General features: G+C 40.2%; 1 protein-coding gene across 1 annotated transcript in view; it reads left to right on the forward strand.

Annotated features, from left to right (window-relative positions):
* Positions 1-21,325, forward strand: part of LOC310949445 (cGMP-inhibited 3',5'-cyclic phosphodiesterase 3A-like) — a gene marked incomplete at its 5' end in the record, with an annotated part of 68,523 nt that overhangs the window by 24,106 nt on the left and 23,092 nt on the right. The window contains one exon of the mRNA XM_083916920.1: positions 11,615-11,665. Within this exon, the coding sequence (XP_083773046.1) occupies positions 11,615-11,665 (51 nt within the window). The remainder of the gene's footprint in view (positions 1-11,614; positions 11,666-21,325) is intronic.

Raw genomic sequence — 21,325 nt, forward strand, 5'->3', positions numbered from 1 at the left:
GATATTTTTCAAGTATTTAACACTCTTCAATCAACATGGGAGTGGACAAATATGCTTGCTTTATGCAAGTGTATGTTTATTACTATTGGAACAATCCAAAACAATGACAAATACTGTCCAGAATATTCTCCAGTATAACCTCAAAGGTATACTGCACGCTCCAAAAATATGCTAAAAGTGCATATTGATCAGAATCTAACATTATTTAGTATTACTACCACAATATAGTGCAAACTATCCAGTGTGGTCTCCGTTTGGCGAGGGGGAGGAGGGCTCTCTGCATCAGCTAAATGCTTGGCCAGCAAGTGGTATTTGTGATCCGATGTACTCCGTGGTGGTAACTCCGTTCACATGGACAGTAAATGCAGATAACTTTGTTCTTTTCGGAAGAACCATCAGGCTTTGAATCCGAACTTGCCATTTAAAAGAGGCTCTTTATTAATTTCTGCTCATGGAGGTTTGTTTCAAGGAGGTTTTATATATATAAAGTATATACAATATATATATATATACAGTATATCCACTAGTAGAGATTCAAATGACCCGTTTGCATACAGTATATTACCATACACACTGTATACTGCAGGATCCTCATTTCCACTGAAAAATAGACTAATTTAACGATAAGCTGCAGACAGGACACCAAACAAAACATAAGTGAAGTAATCATGCATATTTATGTAGTGAGTTGTTTGTTCCCTGTATCTATCTCCTGACAGCAGTTTTGCAATTATTTATGTATTCCATGTCTTAAGTGGAACAGGAAGACTATTTCAGTTCATGAGTGCACAACTGCTTATGAAAGCAGATGGCAAATACAATGTAGTGCTTATTTATTTTATCAGGAAAAGATAAATATAGCAAACACAGGCTCAGTGAGTGATTTCTGCTTTTATAATGTATGATCTCTGCTCCCTCTGTTCTGCAGCATCTGAGACAGTATCAGTGAGAACTGAGACTGATGAATGTGAGGAATGCAAGCTGACGTCACTGCACGTACTGTAGCTGCAGTCACATGGCTAGGTAAACACAAGTAGAAGTTTGGCCTGTTGTGTGTGTGGGTGGCACCTGTGGCTCTGATCCAGAGGATCCAGGAGCAGTGTTACTTCAAGAGAGTTTTTGCTCCTAGTTGTTGAGTGTGAATAAAGAAACAAATGCTTTGTGTATTTTTACTAGGATTCCTTCCATGTTTAAACAGCAGACTAACAAAGTGTTTTAACAATGTTTTTATAGCTTGTGGTTGGCCTTATGCTGTTCCAGATGAGCACACGTGAATACATGGACACTATACACATATGTATGCACACACACACATGAAAACAGAGCCATTCCCTTCTAAATGTACCTTAATGGGATATTTTTCATGTTTTTAATACTTTTATCAACATGGGAGCAGACCAATACGCTTGCTTTATGCTAATGTATGTTTATTATTATTGGAACAATCCAAAACAATGACAAATACTGTCCAGAATATTCTCCAGAATAATGTCAAAGGTACTGCATGCTTAAAAAATAAATGCTGAAAGGGCATATTGACCTGAATCTAATAATACTTAGTAATATTACCACAATGTAGTTCAAACTATCCAGCGTGGTCTCCTTTGGTGGGGGGTATGAGGGCTCTCTGCATCAGCTGTATGCTTGGCCAGCAAGAGGTATTTGAGACCCGACATAGGTCTACTCCAGTGATAAGTCAATTCGCATTGGACAGTAAATGCAGATAACTTTGGTCGAGAGTACCATCTGGCTTTGAAACTGAACTTGCCATTCTTTATTCATTTCTGCCCAAGGTGGTTTGTTTCTGGTTGCCATCCATATATATATATATATATATATATATATATATATATATAAAGGAATAAGCTGTATGTTTACTGCACACCTATACATGGATAAACTCACATGGATATACTGTACAGTGCAAACACACAAAGAAAAGTTTCTTAGGAAAATATTGTACTACATTTATCTGACCCCTACTACAGTTATTAGCTACTATGAAGATCAGATTTAACCAAGTAGAATATTAGAAAACTTTTTACACATTAATGTTCAATGTTACAATGGTGGTGAGGTAAACAGCAGAAATATGTGCGCACTGCAGGTCTACGCGATTGTAATATAAATGTGGCAGAGTGGACTTTTGCTGAAGCTGTATGCGAAGTGATGCCGCTGGCTCCTTGTTAAACACATTTGGAGTCAGCTGGTGCACAGGAAACTTTGCTGTTTTTCAGGAGCATGTTTTACTGCTCGTTCCACACATTCAGTGCATATTTAATAGATTTATTGTTATTGTTATTATTACTACTGTATCTTTGGTTATGATCACATCATATATCACTTAGGTAAGTGGGACAGAGAGCTTTATATGTTGTGTATTGCTTGCTAAGCCTCAGTGAAGGTGTGATCGAAGAACATGTCACTCATGGAGCCTAAAGCCTTTTTTCCCAGAGGACAAGCAACATCTCCTATATCTTGTCCCCCAGTTTGATTTGCTCTAAGACAGGTTTCCAGGATGGCTATCAGTATGATGGTCCATTCTCCAGGATTTGAGAGAAGCTCACCAGAGTGTGTCAAGCAAGGCCATCTCTTGTTCCCCTGTACCTTGATGGTCCCCGCAGACCCCTGCATTCCTTTTGCATGTGCAACTAGAGCCCTCTGGGAATTTCACTGACAAAGCAAGCGTTTTACAAGCTAATTGTGGAAAACCTGCCCATGGGGCTGACCTGAGCCTCTTCTAGGGGAACAGGCTCTGTAATGCAAATCCTTCCACCTGCAAAAAGAGGAAGCAGAGATTTATGCCCCCACAGAGGTACAAATGCTTTTTATTAGGGCCTGGCATTCACACACTTTCACGCATGCACACGCATTCTTTAAGTACATCAGCACATAGGTGCTGTTCTGACTCTATGTTTATATTTCTACAGCAGTGATTTATAAAGAATGTAGGGATGTGATTTAAAGGCATATGCCTGAGCCGGCAGTTGCTGTCTGTTTGTTTACTGGAGTCCTGTGGGAATCTTGATGGGATTGTAAATGTTCCATGTGCAGCTGAAATAGAGGGGGAGATGTGTGTGTGTGTGTGTGTGTGTGTGTGTGTGTGTGTGTGTGTGTGTGTGTGTGTGTGTGTGTGTGTGTGTGTGTGTGTGTGTGTGTGTGTGTGTGTGTGTGTGTGTGTGTGTGTGTGTGTGTTGGGGGGGGTTGGGGGTGCTGTCCTCTCTCTGATGAGCACAGACAAAACACAGAACACAGACATAGCTGAGTCAGGCCTGTGAATAAAAGATGAAATAATGTATGCACTGGAGGCAGGATGCATGCATATATTCCCATGCTGCTTTCATAACATAGCTGTTGCTTGAACTCTGAGTTCTCGGATTTGAGTTACCTGTGTAACTATTTACTGAATTCTGTTATAGCAAAGAGTAGTTAGATATTTAATAGTAGACACATTCATTGTTACGCCAAAACTAACTTGTTTCACTGGTTTGGTGCGTTTGCTTCAGTTCTCATGTCAAGGTCAGCAGCAAATAGTTTTGTTATTCGACTGTTCATTAACTTTGAAATCCCCTCTTGGCGTGGATCGCCTTCTCCAAAAGAAATATTGCCTTCTGTTCCAGTCAGACTTATGGCTTCATAAAACATTTTACAGTGGAAATGTAACACCCAGCCCTGTTGATTGAGACTTGCACTGTGCACTAAACTGGCACAAATCTATCAATTTCTCATTGCTTAAATAAGACCTATGAGCAACAAAATGGAGTAAAATGTGGCTTAACACTTTTTTATCAGTCAACCCTCCTAATCCTCTGGCCTTTAATAATGTAATTCATAAAATGTGACAGAAAGTCTTTAAGAAGACAAGTAAATCAATATTACCATTTCCATTTTGTAATAAAAACTCAGCTGAAAAATACCCAAGTGGCTGAAGCAGGCTGAAGGGCTGAATCACTGAGATGATGGATGATGGGGAAATTAACTCTTTATCTCAATGTGGTCCATCTTTTTTTGATGAACATGAAGGAAGCCTATGACACATGAAAAGCACATTAGAGAGAATTTGTTGTTCCCTTTATGGTTATGTAATTAGCCAATCAGCAAGCAGGTGAAGTCACCTCTGGGAAATATATCGACCACAGAATGAGTGACAACCCAAGCTTAATGTCTGTATTTCAGAGGAAGACAAGTTAGCTTAGGTTTAGTTTAGATTCTGTGGCCATAGAGTAGCCACTTTTGTTGTGACACTGTGACCCTTTGAATCAACTGTGTATTAAACCACACAAAGCCCACTGGCACCTTGCAGACTGAACAGAGCAGAGGCTTGTAAAACAAACAAACAAGTTAGTGCTGTGTTCCCTTCTCAGCTTTCAGGCCCCAGCACTAATCCTGACTGGACCATTATACACTAATGGCGTTGGCATGCTGTTTTGAGGTGGGCTGCCAGGTCTACCCAGCCAGATCCCCTCTTTTTCACCCAGCTGAATGTGAAGAGCTGGGAATCTAACTGCTTGACACAGAGTCCGCCTGAGCGCACACAAACAAATATTACAAAGAAAAATTCAAGATGATGATTTTTAATCATGAAACCACACAGATAAGACGTTAACATTGTTTTATACTATCAGCATTTCATCAGGAGTTTTTAGCTTCGTCAGTGACACATTTTCATGCCATGTTTGATGGTTTTTGAGGTCAGAATATGGGGTACTCCCATTGAGGTTTCTCTGGGCCACAGCATCCTTCTGGCCTTGTGCTTTCACCCTGGGAGACTGACAGATCTTTCTGCGGTAGAGACTCATATACTGGGTTTCTTCTAGGATCCGGCTAAGTCTCTCCCTGGAAACGTAAAGACCATAAATCCCATTAGTCACACTTCAGAAATTAGCAGAGTCTGAGTAAGAACATATGAAGAGTATGGGAGGGGTAAACAGAGTGCAGATGCAGTGGGATCATATTTGTGCTTGCAAGCGTTATTAATGCAAGTGTGGTTTTGTTCATTAGTGCGCATGTTTGCCTTGCATGAGACAGAGAATGTGAGAGCCAAACAGCTTTTAGGCGTGCGTGTGCTAATCTTCACATACTGTACACACAAGTGTGTTCCTCATTCCCTGCACACGGCCCCCTCCGCTTCGGCAGCCCACCTCAATAGTTCCCTTCCCTCTAGCGATGACGCAAATGACCCACGATGACTGACCCCCCCGGTAAAACCTGTAAAACATTAGCCAGCGTGAATAGGAATGACTCTCCACACTGCAGGCAGGCAGGCAGGGAAGGATTTATAAGTGTCCTCCCAGCGGATGGCTGCTGTGCTCAGGGTGGATGTGGCAGAGGAGAAGGCGTGGCAAGGCTTTTAGAGTCACCTGGACGAACAGCCAGACAGTTTGGTTTAGAAATTTGTCTCTGCCCATACCCAAGCCTTTTCACACTCTTTTCCAGCAGATTTACTGCCTACTGTACACACCCCTATTAATTCTCTGTGCTTGTGTATGTGTATTTTCCTTCGCCCTCTAGCATTACTATTGCCTCGTGTCCATTTAAATTCCGGACAGCTTATTAAGAGATTTTCCAAGGAGGATGATAGTTTATTTAATGAAAATGTCATAGCGGAAAATACAATGAGTGAGAAAGTAACTACATTATGGATAGACAGAAGATGACGACATATCCACTTTCCTCATTCCCATTTGTTTTATCTGTTTATTAATCACGTGGACATCGACATTTAAAGTTTTTTTTTTTAGCCTGACATGATGTCTGTGAAATTTGCATAGCCAGTAGAGGATGTTTCTGTCGACCAAATACTAAATTTAGAAATATGTAAAGCAGTTTATATCTGTGTGTCTATTTCAGAGTGAGAAATAGATGAAGAGCACAGGTAGACGGCGGCAGGGGGGGGGGGGGGGGGGGGGGGGTTCGATTATCAAACCCTCCTGCACTAAAAGCTTAGGTAGCAATTCATGGAGATGTCACATTTTTTATTAATTTATGTTAAGTGTTATACTACATGTCTCTCAAACTAATGGAGCAAATCTTCCATTATCCAAGAAGGGAATCCTGTAAATATACATTGTCATCATCAAACCAAAAGGACACTTTCTCAAAGAGGGTCCCAGGAGACAACTACTATTTGACGTTGATCATGAGAATACCTCCACCTGTGGGTGCAAAAGAAGATTACACCTCATTTTCAAAGATGTAATGAGCAGTATAGAGTTTGCTGTGGTGCTAACAACCATGAAAGTGAGTACAAGGATCTTTGATTGTTTCCTTGATGGTGACTTTAAGTCTTAGCCGCTGTCATTTCTGAAGCCTTCATATAAGACTTCGTCAAATTTATCTGACCTACTTTCTTTTTGTCAGCTGAAATTAAAATGAGTGCGGGGGATGTTTGACTCAAGCAATGCAGGGGTTAGAGTGTGAGTCTGAGTGCATGTGAGTGTGTGCACTTACATACTGTAATTATATTAATAACAATAATACATCTGATATCTTAAATGGCACTTTTCAAGTAAATTCTTTATGAAAAAATTAAAGTTTAGAATAAATCGAAAATCAGCTAGGGAGTAAAACATAGGTTAGGGGGTAGGTTAGTACCTGGGGAAAAATAAGTAGGCATATGTGTGAAGTCATGACTTTACAGAGCTGATTGTAAGTGAGAGCATAGTGAGTTTAATTGGACAGAGAGGTTGTGTATAAAACCCTTGGGTCAAGCTGATTGGAAATGCTGCAGACTGATCTGCTAGCCCTTCAACACTGCCTTAATTAACCCAACCATACTGTGAGATCAGCACTCCTTCCCCTTCCTCAACCAGGAGATCTCTAGTTCCATTTCTTGTAAGTGTGTCCTCGTTGGACACTGCATCCGGAATCCAGTACATAATAAGCACAACCACTGAAGATCCAAGGAGACACACATCAACTCCACTCATATGAAGCCAGTAATGAGGGATGAAATAGCATGTGGGAGGCAGAGAAAGAAAGAGGGAGGCAGAGAGGAATGAAGGTCTGATCATGAATGAATGATTAAGCAACACTGCTAGCAGTTATCTTGCACTGAGCTATATTAGGACTAGACAGTTTCCGGTTCCCTTTCCAGAGGGATTTAGAAAACAAGTCGGTAGTGAGTTGGGCTCATCGCGAGGCTTCAGGATGATCTGTGTGAAAGTGGAGCTCCACTAGGGTGCTGTAGCTCCCACCACTTCACACCCACAGGAAAGTGGTTCTCAACTGGTTACTGGCGGGAGCAAGTCAAACAACAAGCATATTCCAGTAGTTTGTGTGTGCTTTGACACCATGGTGTTTACCCAGCACCTCAGAGGCCCGGCAGCTTGCTGTGGGCTGTGGCCTGGAGCCATGGTGGTGGACAGGGCACGGCTGCATACTGGCATCCACGCTGCTGCCCTCTTAACACTCTGGGTGAGAGGAAGGCTGGGAGTTTACTTGGCTAGCACTATTTTGAGTCATGAGAGAGCAGCTCATTTATAGAGGGCAGCCGGCATTTTTTGGCTGGCTGTTTGTTTGTATGTCTGACATTTTCATATCATCTACTTAGGAGTATCCTTCGAATGATTTACCTTTATGCCTATGAATCTAAACAAACTGTCATCAACCTGGAGAGTAAAATACATGACTTCTCGTACCAAGACACAGGTTGTAATCGGAATCTGTAAACACCTTTCTTTATCATGAGCGATTCCATCGTAAAGGGGACACATGTTCACATGATTTAATGTTAAAACACATTATTTGTTTCATACTGTCTGTCTGTCTGTCTGTCTGTCTGTCTGTCTGTCTGAACATACCTATATTCACCATGTTGGAAACACTTCATTTTACCACCTGTCTCTTTAAACCCCCCTCCCGAAAAGCCTAGTCTGCTCTGATTGGTCAGCATTTCCTGGTTTATAACATATATGCTCTCTGCATATCTGCATCATCATTGCAGCTGCAGAACGACTATAAAACACCTTTACCTGCTTTATAATAAAAAAAGGACATGGATATTTATTTATTAATTTTTTTACAATATGGGACCTTTAAATTAGCCACACCTTCCACAGTCCTTGCTTTGGGAAAAAAAGCATACCAAAGTTTAGCCAGAGCTAACAATAGGTTTCATCAGTCTGCATTACCTGAATCCAGTCTGTATCTTTGTCCTGGTAGTTGTCTGAAGGTCAATTGCCAGTATTTTGTTTCTGCAACAAACCTTAGAAATGAAACGCCATCCAAGGTTACCTGAACACAGAATTTTGCACTAAAAAGACTGTAACATTTGGAAAACACTCACTCTATTTAGTTAACTTTCTCAGATTTAAAAAAAAAAAGAAAAGTATTTTATAACTTATTCTGGTGGTATGTAAAGTAGCCATTCAAAATATTCTGGTTTCATTTGTCTAAATTTTGAGATAATCCCTCTTTGAATTTCTGCCTCCACAGTACAGTGATGGTGAAAGGAATTTTGTTTTTGATGCTCACACCATTGAAAAAATGGCAGCAACATCTCTTTCCAGGAAGAATGTCTCGGTGACTCACCATGTACAAGCTTCATAGGTAGAAAAAAGTTCCAAAACAAACTGTTGACAGTGAGGTCTGTGGGTTATACACAGTAACCGGGACATTGTTTCTGGAAGGACACATTGCTGTTGAAGTTTTTAAATGTTATTCTCTAGTCTTGTAGGCACCCTATTGGGGTGTAAGCAGTGATTCCCAACCAGGGTAACTTGAACCCACCACTGTAGTTGTAATTTGAAAGAATAAAAGTGAGTAAAAACTACTTCGCAATTATGAACGTAATGAAAGAAATGCTTCAAAACCTCTGGTGGTAGTAACTAAAACTAAACTTGACCAAACCTATTGAAAAGGTAGATTCAAAGAGACCAAACCTTAAAGCTAACAATGCCAGAAACACAATGTGTTCTATATATACAATTTATTTATCAGGGATATTTATTTTAAGGAAAGATCCCTTTGCCTTCTATTACATTATATGAACCTTAACTACACTGTTCACTGTATCATTTCTTGTTTGTTTATTTCTATATAGAGTATCACTCTCGATCATGAAAGTACAGCAAATCTCCAGAATGTGTTCACAATAGCGCCAATGCCCTAAATCTTATTGAGTGTGTCATGTTACTCTGGTAGCTATTATGCCATGATTGAAAGACACTCAAAGAAACAAAGTATTTTTTTCTCCTGAAGACTCAGAATCACCAGCAAGTGACAGAAAACCAAACCACTGCTAGACCTGACTTCTTCAGAGTTATGGGGCGGCATAATGAATCTAGCAGAGGGTGAAACAAAGGGCATAACTTCTACAAAGTTGTTATTTTTCCCAGTAAGTGCACTGGAGCTTTAGGACAAAAACAAATCCATTTGGAAATTTTACTGCTTCGGCTGTGTTTTGCTGCCTGGAGGGCGTCCATGAAAAACCTGGAGATATCTAAGAAATCATTCATGTGTGGTTTTACCTCTTCAGACATAATATTGGCAGTGAACTGTCATATGTTTTAAGTATAATCTACTCCGCCATTCTCCTTTTTGTTATTATTATGGTTTGTAAAGTATTAACCGACTTCAACAGAGCACATATCAACTCTTCGTATTGTCTTTTTTTTTTTCAGTGATTTGTGCATAGTTTAGCCTCTGTGGCGTTATGGTTTTGTTCGGCTGGGTTTCTTCGACTGTCTTGACTGATGTTGTAGCTTTTGCTCTTTGAAATATAGATGATGTTTTTGCTACAGTAATTTCTAGTTTATTCTAACACCGGTGGTTTGAAGCTTGAAAGCACCAACACCAAAACTTTGTTTACGGATTTTTCCAGCACGGGTAAAAAACAACAACATTCAAACACAGTGGCACCAGACTGCATCCACTGTTTGGTTTAGTAAGTGAGTAGCACACCATCCACATGTATTTGTTGAGCCAGTCTCAGAGGAAATGAACTCCACTGTGGCCTGTAAAGTCACATCATGCAAGAGGCTATATGTGCTGTTCAAATTTTCTGCTCAGCTTTGATTTTGTGTGGGTTTTTTGTTTTGGCACATCAAAGGGCTTATGTAGACTTGTGTGTAGTCTGGGTCTGTCTCTCAGACCATGGAGATGAAAGGTTGGGTTACATAAGACTGTAAGACTGAAAAGGCTGTTTATGTGTATGCGCCTGGAGAGCCTCACTGATACTAGGACCTTCTAATGGAGCAGGACTCCACTGCGACCATGAGGGTGCTGCTGCCAGCCTCTATACCCGTCATCAGAGCAGTAAAGAATAAGACAAACAGCTCGCTGGCTAATACTATCATTCACAGTAATTTACATCTCATACATGAGCCTTTTACAATACTGATTGCTTATTTACTCCCTTTTCCATCTACTGTACAATGGTTATTTTCATGCATGAGAAGGTACGCGCATGCTTGACGGAGCTTTTAAGTGATTCACAGATTGTATCACGCTGATGATAAGAGAATTCAGGCTCTTCGTAGCTTAGGTCCTTGGGCTAGAAAATGTAGGATGATTGAAGAAGATGTTTGTAGAGAAAAGGCAAACCCCTCATATTGCTTTTTCTCCTAAATGTCATACTTCGGAAAGGCTTTATGAATATGTGTGCATCACGCTGTGTGCGATTGTTATGATGGTGACCTTGTTTGCTTGTTGTCAGGTTTTTGTGGAGCCATTACCAAAGTTAAAAATGTAGGATTTAAATTGCCGTAACTCCCAACTTGATTTATAGTACAGGGCTTTAAAGGCACTGAAAACACATTCTCAATCAAGTTTTTTCTATGATCGATTCAATATACAGTCACAATATGCCTGTACTTTTTTAAAGTCAAAAATGTACAAACTAAGCTACCTTATAATCAGGAAATATATTTCTTTAGAACTAAGCAGCATTGCTGTAAAACACAAAACAACACTTCTGTCCAGACAGGCTCGCAGCAGTGCAGACTAAACTCAATGTTTTCCTAATGTTTTCACTCACAGCATGACACAACTCAATGACCTCCTCTGACATAGTAAATTACACCTGTATTATCAATTTGGCTCTCATACTGAGCCCCTTGCCTCAGTGTGTGCAGCAGCAATTTGTCACAGCCACACGCTGGGTTTCTCAAGGGGGGGGGTTAATGTTGACTTGGCTCTCCTGCAGCAAAAAATCAGTGACAGAGCTGCAACGATGCATTCGGTGACTCCCAAAAAAGTGGAAAACTGGTTTACGAGGCCTGTGGGAGGACACAGTGGCTGGTAATTGGACAGCGTAAAAATCCTCAGCCTTCACTAGGCCCTTAGGCAGTGAATAGGAGCTAAAGTAAACCAAACCTGACTGTGAAATTGCATTAGACGTCTGAGCTTAATGGAAAGTGAAAAAAAATAGACAAAACCCATTTTTGCATTTATGAGCGTTTCAACCCCCCCCCCCCCCCCCCCCCCACACACACACACACACACACACACACACACACACACTCACACATTCCCCTGACTTTTTCATCAAAACTGCTGCTCCTCCTCTTTTCCCCTACAGCAGCGCAGTATATCTCCATTATGGTGTTGCCTTTGTGAGGACACGAGTGCAGGACTGTGGTTTGAAGATGTCTATGTCTTTGTTTTCTCACAGATGCTTCCCCGCTCGGATTGGGACCACAAGAGAGGCTCCCGAGGATCACAGGTTAGCACTGTCCACACAAAAAAAGACACACTAGTAATAACAATAATGATAAACAGCTGACAGGAAAAAACACACACACAGGAACTAGCTCCCTGTCACTTGCCCACACACACCTTATAAATGACGCAAATTGCAGAAATCCTTCCACTAACAGGCTCGTTCACCCACTCATTTTAGCCCTGTTTAGACAGAATGTCCAGAGGTGTCACTTCCCACCAGTCCTTGTTGTGCTCTGTTAGTCTAAAGGACGGACGTCTGTGATTTCGCTGTAAGGTGCTGTACAAGCCATTAAAGGTCAGATAATTGAAACTAGAGGTACTGGGACATAAGGGGCAAAGCTTGTAGAGTGCAGACACACACATCTTTGAAAATACTTTTCCCATCTTTGGGGGGAGGATGTGTGTGTGTGTTTGGGAATTGGTGCATTGAGTTGACAGAGCCACAGGGCACATGTAGCACAAACAACACCCTTGGCCATATATATATATATATTTATATATATATATATATATATATATATATATATATATATATATATATATATATATATATATATATATATATATAAAAATATAAAGGATGTGTTCTATACTACATGGTGAGAAGGATATCCTTTTAATAAATAGACAACGTGTCTACGCTGACACTGTATGCTTGGGTAGCAATAAATGCGGAAAAAGTTGTGGTTGGCGGGGGAAGTAAGGGATTTTCATAGCGATCATAACTGTGTAGTGCAGGATTGGGCTTGAAATCAAATTACACCCTGGGTATATTCCTCAGATACATACAGTGGAGTATCTGTTCCCAAAATCGACCTTACAGTATTATCCTCTTTCGAGCTGAGACATTTTCAAATAGCATGTTACCCTTTTGAAATATTGTCCAAGGTTCATATCAATTTGTTATGTTAGGTTAGTAGGCAAGCACATATTTTTTGATTGATGCATTCCCTAAGCTGCCATTTAGACTCAGTGGTCATTTCGGTCTGTTTTTTTTTTTTTTGGATTGGTTTTCTACGTTCGTCAGTGGAATTCTGTAATGGTCCAGCGACTGACAAGACGTGTAAGAAGCCGAGGCTTATGTTGGCATCCTTCTCCATCCCGTGGCTATTTTCCCTTGGCTCTGCTCTCTTGGACCAGGTTGTTGGTCAGAGAGGCTGGTAGCGCCTCACTATGCTATGGCACCTTGTAGAGTGTGTAAATCACACACTTAGCTCTTTAGCCGGTGACCAGAGCATTTGATTGATCTCCACTGTGTTGTAATTGCCAACATGCACATATTAGCAGGCTCATTTTCCAAACCGCATTTTTTTTTTCTCCCCCCCCCCCCCCCCATGTCCAAAGCTTGTGGTGGATGTTTTAACTTAGGAATAGACAGTGAAGTTATGTATGGAAAGAGCTATTTAAATATTTGTATTCGACTTGAAAATACATTGGTTTTGGAACATTACCCGGGGAGATTATCGGAGAACAGAGTGTTTGTAGGCCCAGATCTTGTGACTGTTATTCTAAATTATAGAAAGGCTTGAAGAGTGGTCTGTGAGGCAGACAAGCCATGACATTGCAGTCATGCTGACAATTTCTCAAAATCACTGGGAGCACGTCAAACACTTGATATCAGCATTTCTTAAACTGCAGGGTTGGGAGTCGAAAAAGGTCACTGCCCATTTTTCTGGCTTGTCCCACGATGACAGTCTAGTGGAGTATTTTGTCATCAAATTGGGTCCTGTGGCAACACTACCTTTTAGCTGGGAAGGACTAAAAAATAATTAAACTACCTGCGCCCTGAGAAATAATTGGATCTGCCACAAATGATACAGAGGCATTAGCAGTTTTCAAGCTCCTACTTTTTATGACATGCAGCAGTAAAACACCTCTGAGCTGGTGCCATTTCTCAAAGAGAAAGTGACGAATAGAATGACATTTTAACTTGGTTTTATTTATAGCATGCCTATTCAGATTTTTAAAAACTTGTGACTGTGCCCGCTGCAGTGCTGATGATGGATATATGTTTAACCACTTGTAAATTCGCACTCACTCATCGCCCAGCATAATCCATCTGTTTTACTTCATGCATCTTTTTTGTTTACCCTGTCCTTAATTGCAGCATTTCTTGCTTCTGCCTTTAAAGGTCTGTCTGTGTGTCTTTTTTTTTTTAAAATATTATTTGGTTCTTTTGTTGGAATCAAACACCCTGAAATATGTGCAAGGAAAAACAAGCCTCTCCTTTGAGATGAGACAGCTGCATGTTAGGGGTCAATTGGCTTGACCTTTCCCAGTAATCTTTAATGAGACACTTATGCTTTTTTTGTTGTTGTTTTTTTTACCCCCCCCCCCACACACACACACACACACACACACACACAGATCCCCCAACACACCCCCTTTTAGGAAAATATGTAATAGTGTGTAACTGTATCCTGGCTGCAGCCGAGGACCTGGCTCGGCGCAGCTTTTGTCTGAGCTGACAGAGAGGTTGTGAGGGCAGTTGGGTCGTGGTGGGGGTGTGGGTTCGGTTGGGAAGTGGGAAGTGCAGGGCTGCCGGGCCTAGTTTTGGCTGAGGCAGAGAGTGAGGAGTGTCTCGGCAGAGTTTTGTGTTACGTTCTGCCGTAATTCACACTGTATGGCTGCTCTGTTATTTTAAGTAGAGAACATCACCATCTCCCAGGCTCCTCTTCAGCTAATCCATCTTGACAGATGAAATCAGGGCCATTACACTAACTACACTGCTACTGAAATAGAAACTGCATGGTAATGATTTTTGAAACATGCAGAGAGGTCTGTAAATGAAATCAAGCTTAGAAAAAATAATGGACGCATTTAAGTATTTATATTTATATATATATATAAATATATATATATATATACATCATATGTTACCCAGCTTCTTGCTCAGCCAATTGTATTGTAATTGCATTTCTCAGAATGTGAGGTTTTGTATAAAGGGTTAATAACAAAATAAGCCCCACAATGTGTGCATCTGTGTGCTTAATGAAGAACCAGATTGCTTACATTACTGAAATGTGTTTACTAAGAGAATCAAATACCTTTCATTCGGAAATAGGCCCCTGAGGGCATTTGTCCAGTCTCTAGCTCTCCTGTGGGATACATTATATTCATCACACAATTTTAAGAATCCCACATGTCACTGGTAGCATACTAGAGGCTAAGAGCAACATATGTTTAGATGAGGGAACTGAGGGGTTAAAAGTGCATGAAGTTGACCGTCTCAGAAATTGCAAAAATGTGACCTTTCTGTCAGTGTAAACCATTAATAATCATCATCAGAAGGATCAGCATTTTGTTTGTTGCACCAAATGTACTGCATCTGTCTTCTGCAGAGGTATTGGCAAGAACATGGACACAGCAGGAACACCAGTAATCATATTTCAATCACTCAGACTTTGTGCATGCACACATCTGAAGTTTATAGAATCAAGTGTAGGTATTGTAGATATATGCATGCACGCCAGAATTTTCCAATAGTTATGATAGGTATTGTTTTTACCATATCATTAATGGGCTTAGTTTGAGTTAGTAATTCATCGAAAACACATTTTAGATAAGCTTTTAAATTTAAAAAAAAAAGAAAAAAGGAACACATCAAGCAGAGTAGGGTCTTGACTACAGAGAAGCTGTGTGGACAAACAGCTCTTCACTCTTCAGGAATAATTGCTGTTTTCTTTTTTGACTGGCCCTTGGTTAGGTTTACGTGAACTGCTGCGCAGGTGTTAATCTATGGCATGACTATTAACATACTGTTCCAAACTGTGTCACTTTAAGGCCATCATGTACACTGTTGTTATTCATAGTAAAATGTCATAACATAATGTTAATGCTTGGTATATATTTATTAGCTTGTTGAGGAGTCATAAACCTCTTTACTTATGCTTGTAGTCAGTTTTATCAAATGTAGCATGTCAACAAAGGCTGAGGGCTTATAACCAAATTTCTCACAGATTTATGGTGAAGTTGTAACTGTGCTGGCACTAGAGCTGGATTAGAAGGATCAGTAGGTGTGTTGAAACAGGAACCTTCCTGCCTTTTCAAATCAATGTACCTCCTGCCAATTAAATGCAACAATTTGGTAAGCAACAAAATACCAAAAGGCTGTGAGCGGGAAAAGACCCCACATGCTCAGAAAATATTACTTCTTGGATAGCGAAAGGTCACCACAGTTAATCAGCAATGGCACAAAAATAGGCTCCTAAGTATTAAACATTTAATACATGAACCAACTTTTAAGGTGCCCTTGAGCAATGTATTTAACTGCTAAGAAAGTGTAATCTTCATTCAATGTTCCTTCCTTAAGAGCACCAGCAGTCTAACATATAGTGATGTATGACTGCTTAATTTATTAAAAGCAATAGTTTAACATTATTTTGGAATTACCCTGATTTTGTTTTTTTGCTCAGAGTTAAACATGTATCAGTATCACACTCATGTCTGTAAGATAAAAATGTATCTAGAGCCATTTCTTCTACAGCTTGCTGCCGCCAGCCTTTAAAGCATAGACTATAAAAAAAAATGGACGTAAACTCTCCGTCGAGGTTTGACTCTGCCTCATTTCCTTTTACCAAAAAAGGGCATTGATGTGACATTGCGGGGAGGGACATACATACATCTGGCTGACGTATACCTCTGAGGCGAAGTGAGGGCCAGCGGCTAGCTGTCACTCAAGAGGCCGCGCCCCTAAAACATTTACCTCAAATAAAATAAAAACTAGCTTGTTACAAAAACATTCACCCCCTCAGTGTTGTCATGGAGATATGACCTAAACATACAGACTAGAATGTTTTTTTTATATTCTAGGCCTTAAATAGGTTTAATTATGCTATAAAAGCGGCCTATTTAACATGGGGGTCGATGAGAAATTGCTCAATTGTGAAACCTGCCTAGTGGCCACTCAGAAAACAACCAGGGAAATCGCTTTGATGGAGGCTTGGTTGTAAGATACAGAGTAACTGAATAAGACATAATATGTAAATGAGCTTTAGAAATGCTGGTAGGCAGTTCTTGGTGCCTTTCAACATAGCCAGGCTACCTGTTACCCAATGTTTCAAGTCTTTGTGATAAGCTAACCGGCTGTTGGTGGTAGCTTTACAAGACACATGCAAATCAGGTTAATCCCCATAACATTATCTCCCAGCAAGAAAGCAAATAAGTATTTTCCCAAAATGTCAAACTACAGCTTTAACGCCTTCTTTGTGTTACTTTGACATGGCAGAATGTAGGTCATTACTAGGTTTTTACTTTTACTTTGTTCAAAAGGCAAAATTGAAATACAATGTCACTGTAATCCAAAATCAAAGACCAAAAGCCAGTGTGAATCTCTGGCGAGCAGCTCATCCAGCATGCTTATACATTAATCTGAGATGGGGTGGTCAATTTGTCATTTTACCAACATCAGGCCTGCTGCTACCAGCTGTTTTAATGGCCACTGACTGTTTACATGTTTCCTTTACAAAGAAAGATGGATCCATCTCACTTGGAAATGATGAATTGTTTTCAAACAAAGGAAGAAGTTGATTTGATTATCAAAGAGGCAAACTTTTTTAAATTTTGCTCTCTAATTTAAAGAAGTTATACTCCCATAGCTCCTCCACATAACTCACCGAGATGCAACCCCTGACAAACTCTGAAGGGTATATTTTCTCAGAAAGAATCTCTACAAAGAGGATTATGAGCAGCAGTGGAAGACGGTTGCAGACAGTTCCCAGATGTGAATTTTTTACTATGAATGTGGTGTAGAGCAGCAACAGACTGTATGGTTAATGAACCATTCATAGGAATAAGTCATTGAACACATACAGTAAACAGCTTCATTGGAAGTTTAATATACATTGATTTAAATGACAGTGTTTAATGGCATTTATGAACACTGCAGATGCTTCAAAGGAACGAACATCCACCATCGTGCTTTCAGAGAAATATTAAGAACTTTGAAAATCTCCATCATAACATCTGTCCAAAAGCTTTTTTCTATTAAACTCGCAGTACTTTTTTCCCAGACAGGCTCACGGTGTGAGGCTCATATGAGATCACTCCTCTCAGCAAGTGAAGGCTGCTACAGAGGTGGCTGTGGCTGACGAATGAAACTGATCACCAAACTTGACAGGAAATGCTTATATAAGCCTTTGATATTACGTAACTTACTAACAATTCGATCTGTTGCAGGATGTCCATTGATGATTCTTAAGTTTTAGGTTGCAGATTGTTAGAAGATTAGGAACATCGGATCGAATCTTCCAGCCAAGACAAAACTTTTAAGGGATACATAAAAGCTTGGGCCAAGGATGGTGGGGACCTCTTTATATTTCCCTGCAGTCAGCTTTGTTTAATAGCTTAAAGCTCTTTCTCCTCGTCTCACAAACATTCTGTAGAGAGGTTTAGAGAGAGGATTTTTAATGGTAGATAAATTTACAGCAAGATGTTGCTTGTTACATATCTGCTCTGCTACAAAGGTAGCAGAGCAGATATTGGCATGTTTTTCAGGTCAATAAGAATAGTACAATTTCAGTGGAAGCAAGTGCCCTAAATCTTAAATGCAACCCAAGCACCTGGAGTGGTTCACCACACTTTATTTTTTATGTCAGGTTTTGGGCATTAAGTGGCTCCACAGTGCAAAATCAGACCTGACACATTCGTCATTCTCTCCCCTTTTATTCTTTTATTTTAGTGATGCAATGCTCATCCTCCTTGCAAAGGGTGCTTATCTGGGGGCACATGGCACCCATTGTATTTGTTGCCAGTGTCACTTTTATTTATGTGTCTGCCTATGCAATATATGTTTTCATTTGCCCTTTGTGTTGGCTGTGCTGTGGGATCTGGGAGTTAAGTTTGTAGGACATGCACATGAGTTATTGTGTGTGCACACATGTGTTTTGAGATGCTGAGACCAGACAGATGTTCTCCAGAAGCTATATTCTTCTTAAACCCCCTCTTTAGCAAACTCCTAAATCAGCCTGTAAAAGAGCCCAGAGACAGGTGTTTACATCTAGTCCTCACAGCATGCATTAAAGCAGAGTATAGGAAAGAGAAGTAGAGGAGAGGAGGAATGAAAGAAGAAAAATAGTCCTTCGTCCAGAAACGTGCCATCAGCCGTCCCACAGGATGTTTCCTCATCTTTAAAAGAGATTAGTTTGGTCCCAGTGCTGACCATGTGTCACATTTATCAATAAATGTGAATCATTATTAAATTTGGATCAGCACATGTAGAGGAATGCCCTCACACCTACTGAACACACAGCTTTTGTCCTTATGCAGACCAGTAAGAAAATTGCATAAATACAGTGACTTATCTGATGTGACTAGGAAAATAAAATATGAAACCTTCACTTGTTACCACAAGTGGAAACGATTGAAAGGTGTTCACACGTGTTGTTCAGGTCAACTTCTTGCCACTTAGCCAGCGTAAACAGAATAATAATGGGTGTCTGGCAGCTGGTGTCAAAGTGAATGGGACATTGGGGGAGAAAAATCAGATAACATTCTTTGGGGCAAAAGGGAACTTGTGAGCTTATTAGATACATTTGTTGGCAGCCAACACTGACCTGTGTTTAGCTGTGGTTGTTCAACTGCTCTAGGCATAGCCATTAAGAGTGGGTTGTGAACTTTTAGCCCTCAAAAACAAGGCCGGCTCACACGACGTTGGTGCCTTCAAAGCAGTGGGACAGACGCTCAGATACAGACGATGGCTGTTGGCTGTTGGCTGTCGGTTGTCTGAGGGGTCAGGGGTGAGGAAGTCAAAGGTCAGGTTCTAGCTGAGGCACTGCTAATGAGTCAATTCATTATGTATTAAGTATTGCACAGCTTTGCTGAACATGTTCCGACTTCATGTTACTGTTTATATGTTTAAAAGGCTCCCACATCTGTGAAGTACCACTCCCTGCTTTTCTGAGCTAAAAGGAGCCATATATGTACAGAATAATGCCTTAGACGTGTGAGTCGAAGTGCACAAGTGTGTGGACCTGCATGTGCATAGCTTGGTCTGCTACCGTAATTATAATAAAGTCTACAAAGCTTGGCAGGATCTTAGTTTGACACTGTGCTTGAGTATGTCTCCTATGATATAGGTCCAAAGTCAATTGTCTATTGTTTTTTTACTTTCATATTGTTGTGTTTAGGTGTTGTGTTTAGGTGCATTTTGTTTTATTTTGTGCCATGCTGGTTTTCCCCTGAGCTAAGTGGACTTTTGAAACATGAATTGGTTATGGCTGTGTGTGCTATCATATATTAGTATATACTATAATATTTAATTATTATTTGATTATTATTTATCTGATGCATTATTGGACAATCACGAATTAAATAGTAACTAAAACTGAAATTCGGGTGTAAAATCATCCTAGGATCTTTTAAAGCAAATTTAGTCATCAAATAAGCCATCAAGACAATTTTTTTTCGTGTATGAACTATTAACGTAGTGGCTAACATGGCTAAGCTGGGGGCAGCAGTTTGAACGTATTAAAGCATCTTTTTTAACCACTAATACTGCTCCAAATAACACCAAACCTCTGCAGTAGCATGATAAGAGTCCTGACACATAAACTGAAGCACCAATAATGTAGTAACGTATGTGATGTGTTGTTGCTAGAAGACGCACAGTGAGTGCAGGCACAGGCCTGCAACTTAAAGTGAAGGGAGACAGAATGGTTTGTGTTTGTATTTTTCCCGGCTGCAAAGGAAAAAATGACCATGCTCTGATTAACCAGGGGCTTATTGTTTTGAATATGGACATTGAGAAACCGATTGGGATTGAGATAACCTTGTCTGCCACAAACCACAACGTTTTTGTCTTTTGCTGGAATTAATCATCAATGGGCTCCTTCCTCTTGGTAATTGACTTGAATGGAGCAGCTGGTACTGGGGCAAGTAGCTAAGTCTTTCGAAACACTCTTTTAATACACTCTGTGTTCACATACTATGTTGTTGGTGCTTCGGTTCATGTGTAAGGACTCTTATCATGCTACTGCAGAGGTTTGGTGTTGTTTGGAGCAGTATTAGTGGTTAAAGAAATTTGTTTTAGTGCGTTCAACCTGCTTATACGTGTTAGCAGCGGCAGACTGTTAGCAACTCTCCAGAAAATCTACGTTAATAGTTCATACATGAAAAAAAATGTCTCGATGGCTTAATTAATGACCGAATTTGCCTAAAGAGACCCTGGGATGATTTTACACTGGAATTTCCCTTTTTATACCAAGATAAAAAGCAGTGTTTCTCCCCCTGTGGTTGTTTTGTGCGTACATCTAACCACAGTCAGCATCACTAATGGCTCTGTTTGTGTTTGGCCAGAAGTGTGCTCTGTTGCACCTGTAACCATAATATTATTTTTTAGAATATAAAGGGCCCTGACAGTTTCCCTTGCTGTGCATGCGTGTCATGTTTACTGACCCAGTGGATTTTTCATAATACTAAGCACTTATGAATTTGACGCTAGAAACTATGCATAGTTAAACAGGTCAATAAACCCGTTGCGCACAGCGGACAAGAACATTTTGAAATACACATTTCTCGTGTCATTCGCTGATAAATGTTTTACTGTGATTTCCGTTTCCGTTTTTAACTCTTTATGTCTCAGCTTTTTAATGAAAACAACATTGATACATTATTGTTACAATTGCACTTAATTTTCTGAAGATATCTCAGACCGTTCATCATC

The sequence above is a fragment of the Echiichthys vipera genome (assembly GCF_963691815.1).
Source record: "Echiichthys vipera genome assembly, chromosome: 7".
Taxonomy (NCBI): Eukaryota; Metazoa; Chordata; class Actinopteri; order Perciformes; family Trachinidae; genus Echiichthys; species Echiichthys vipera.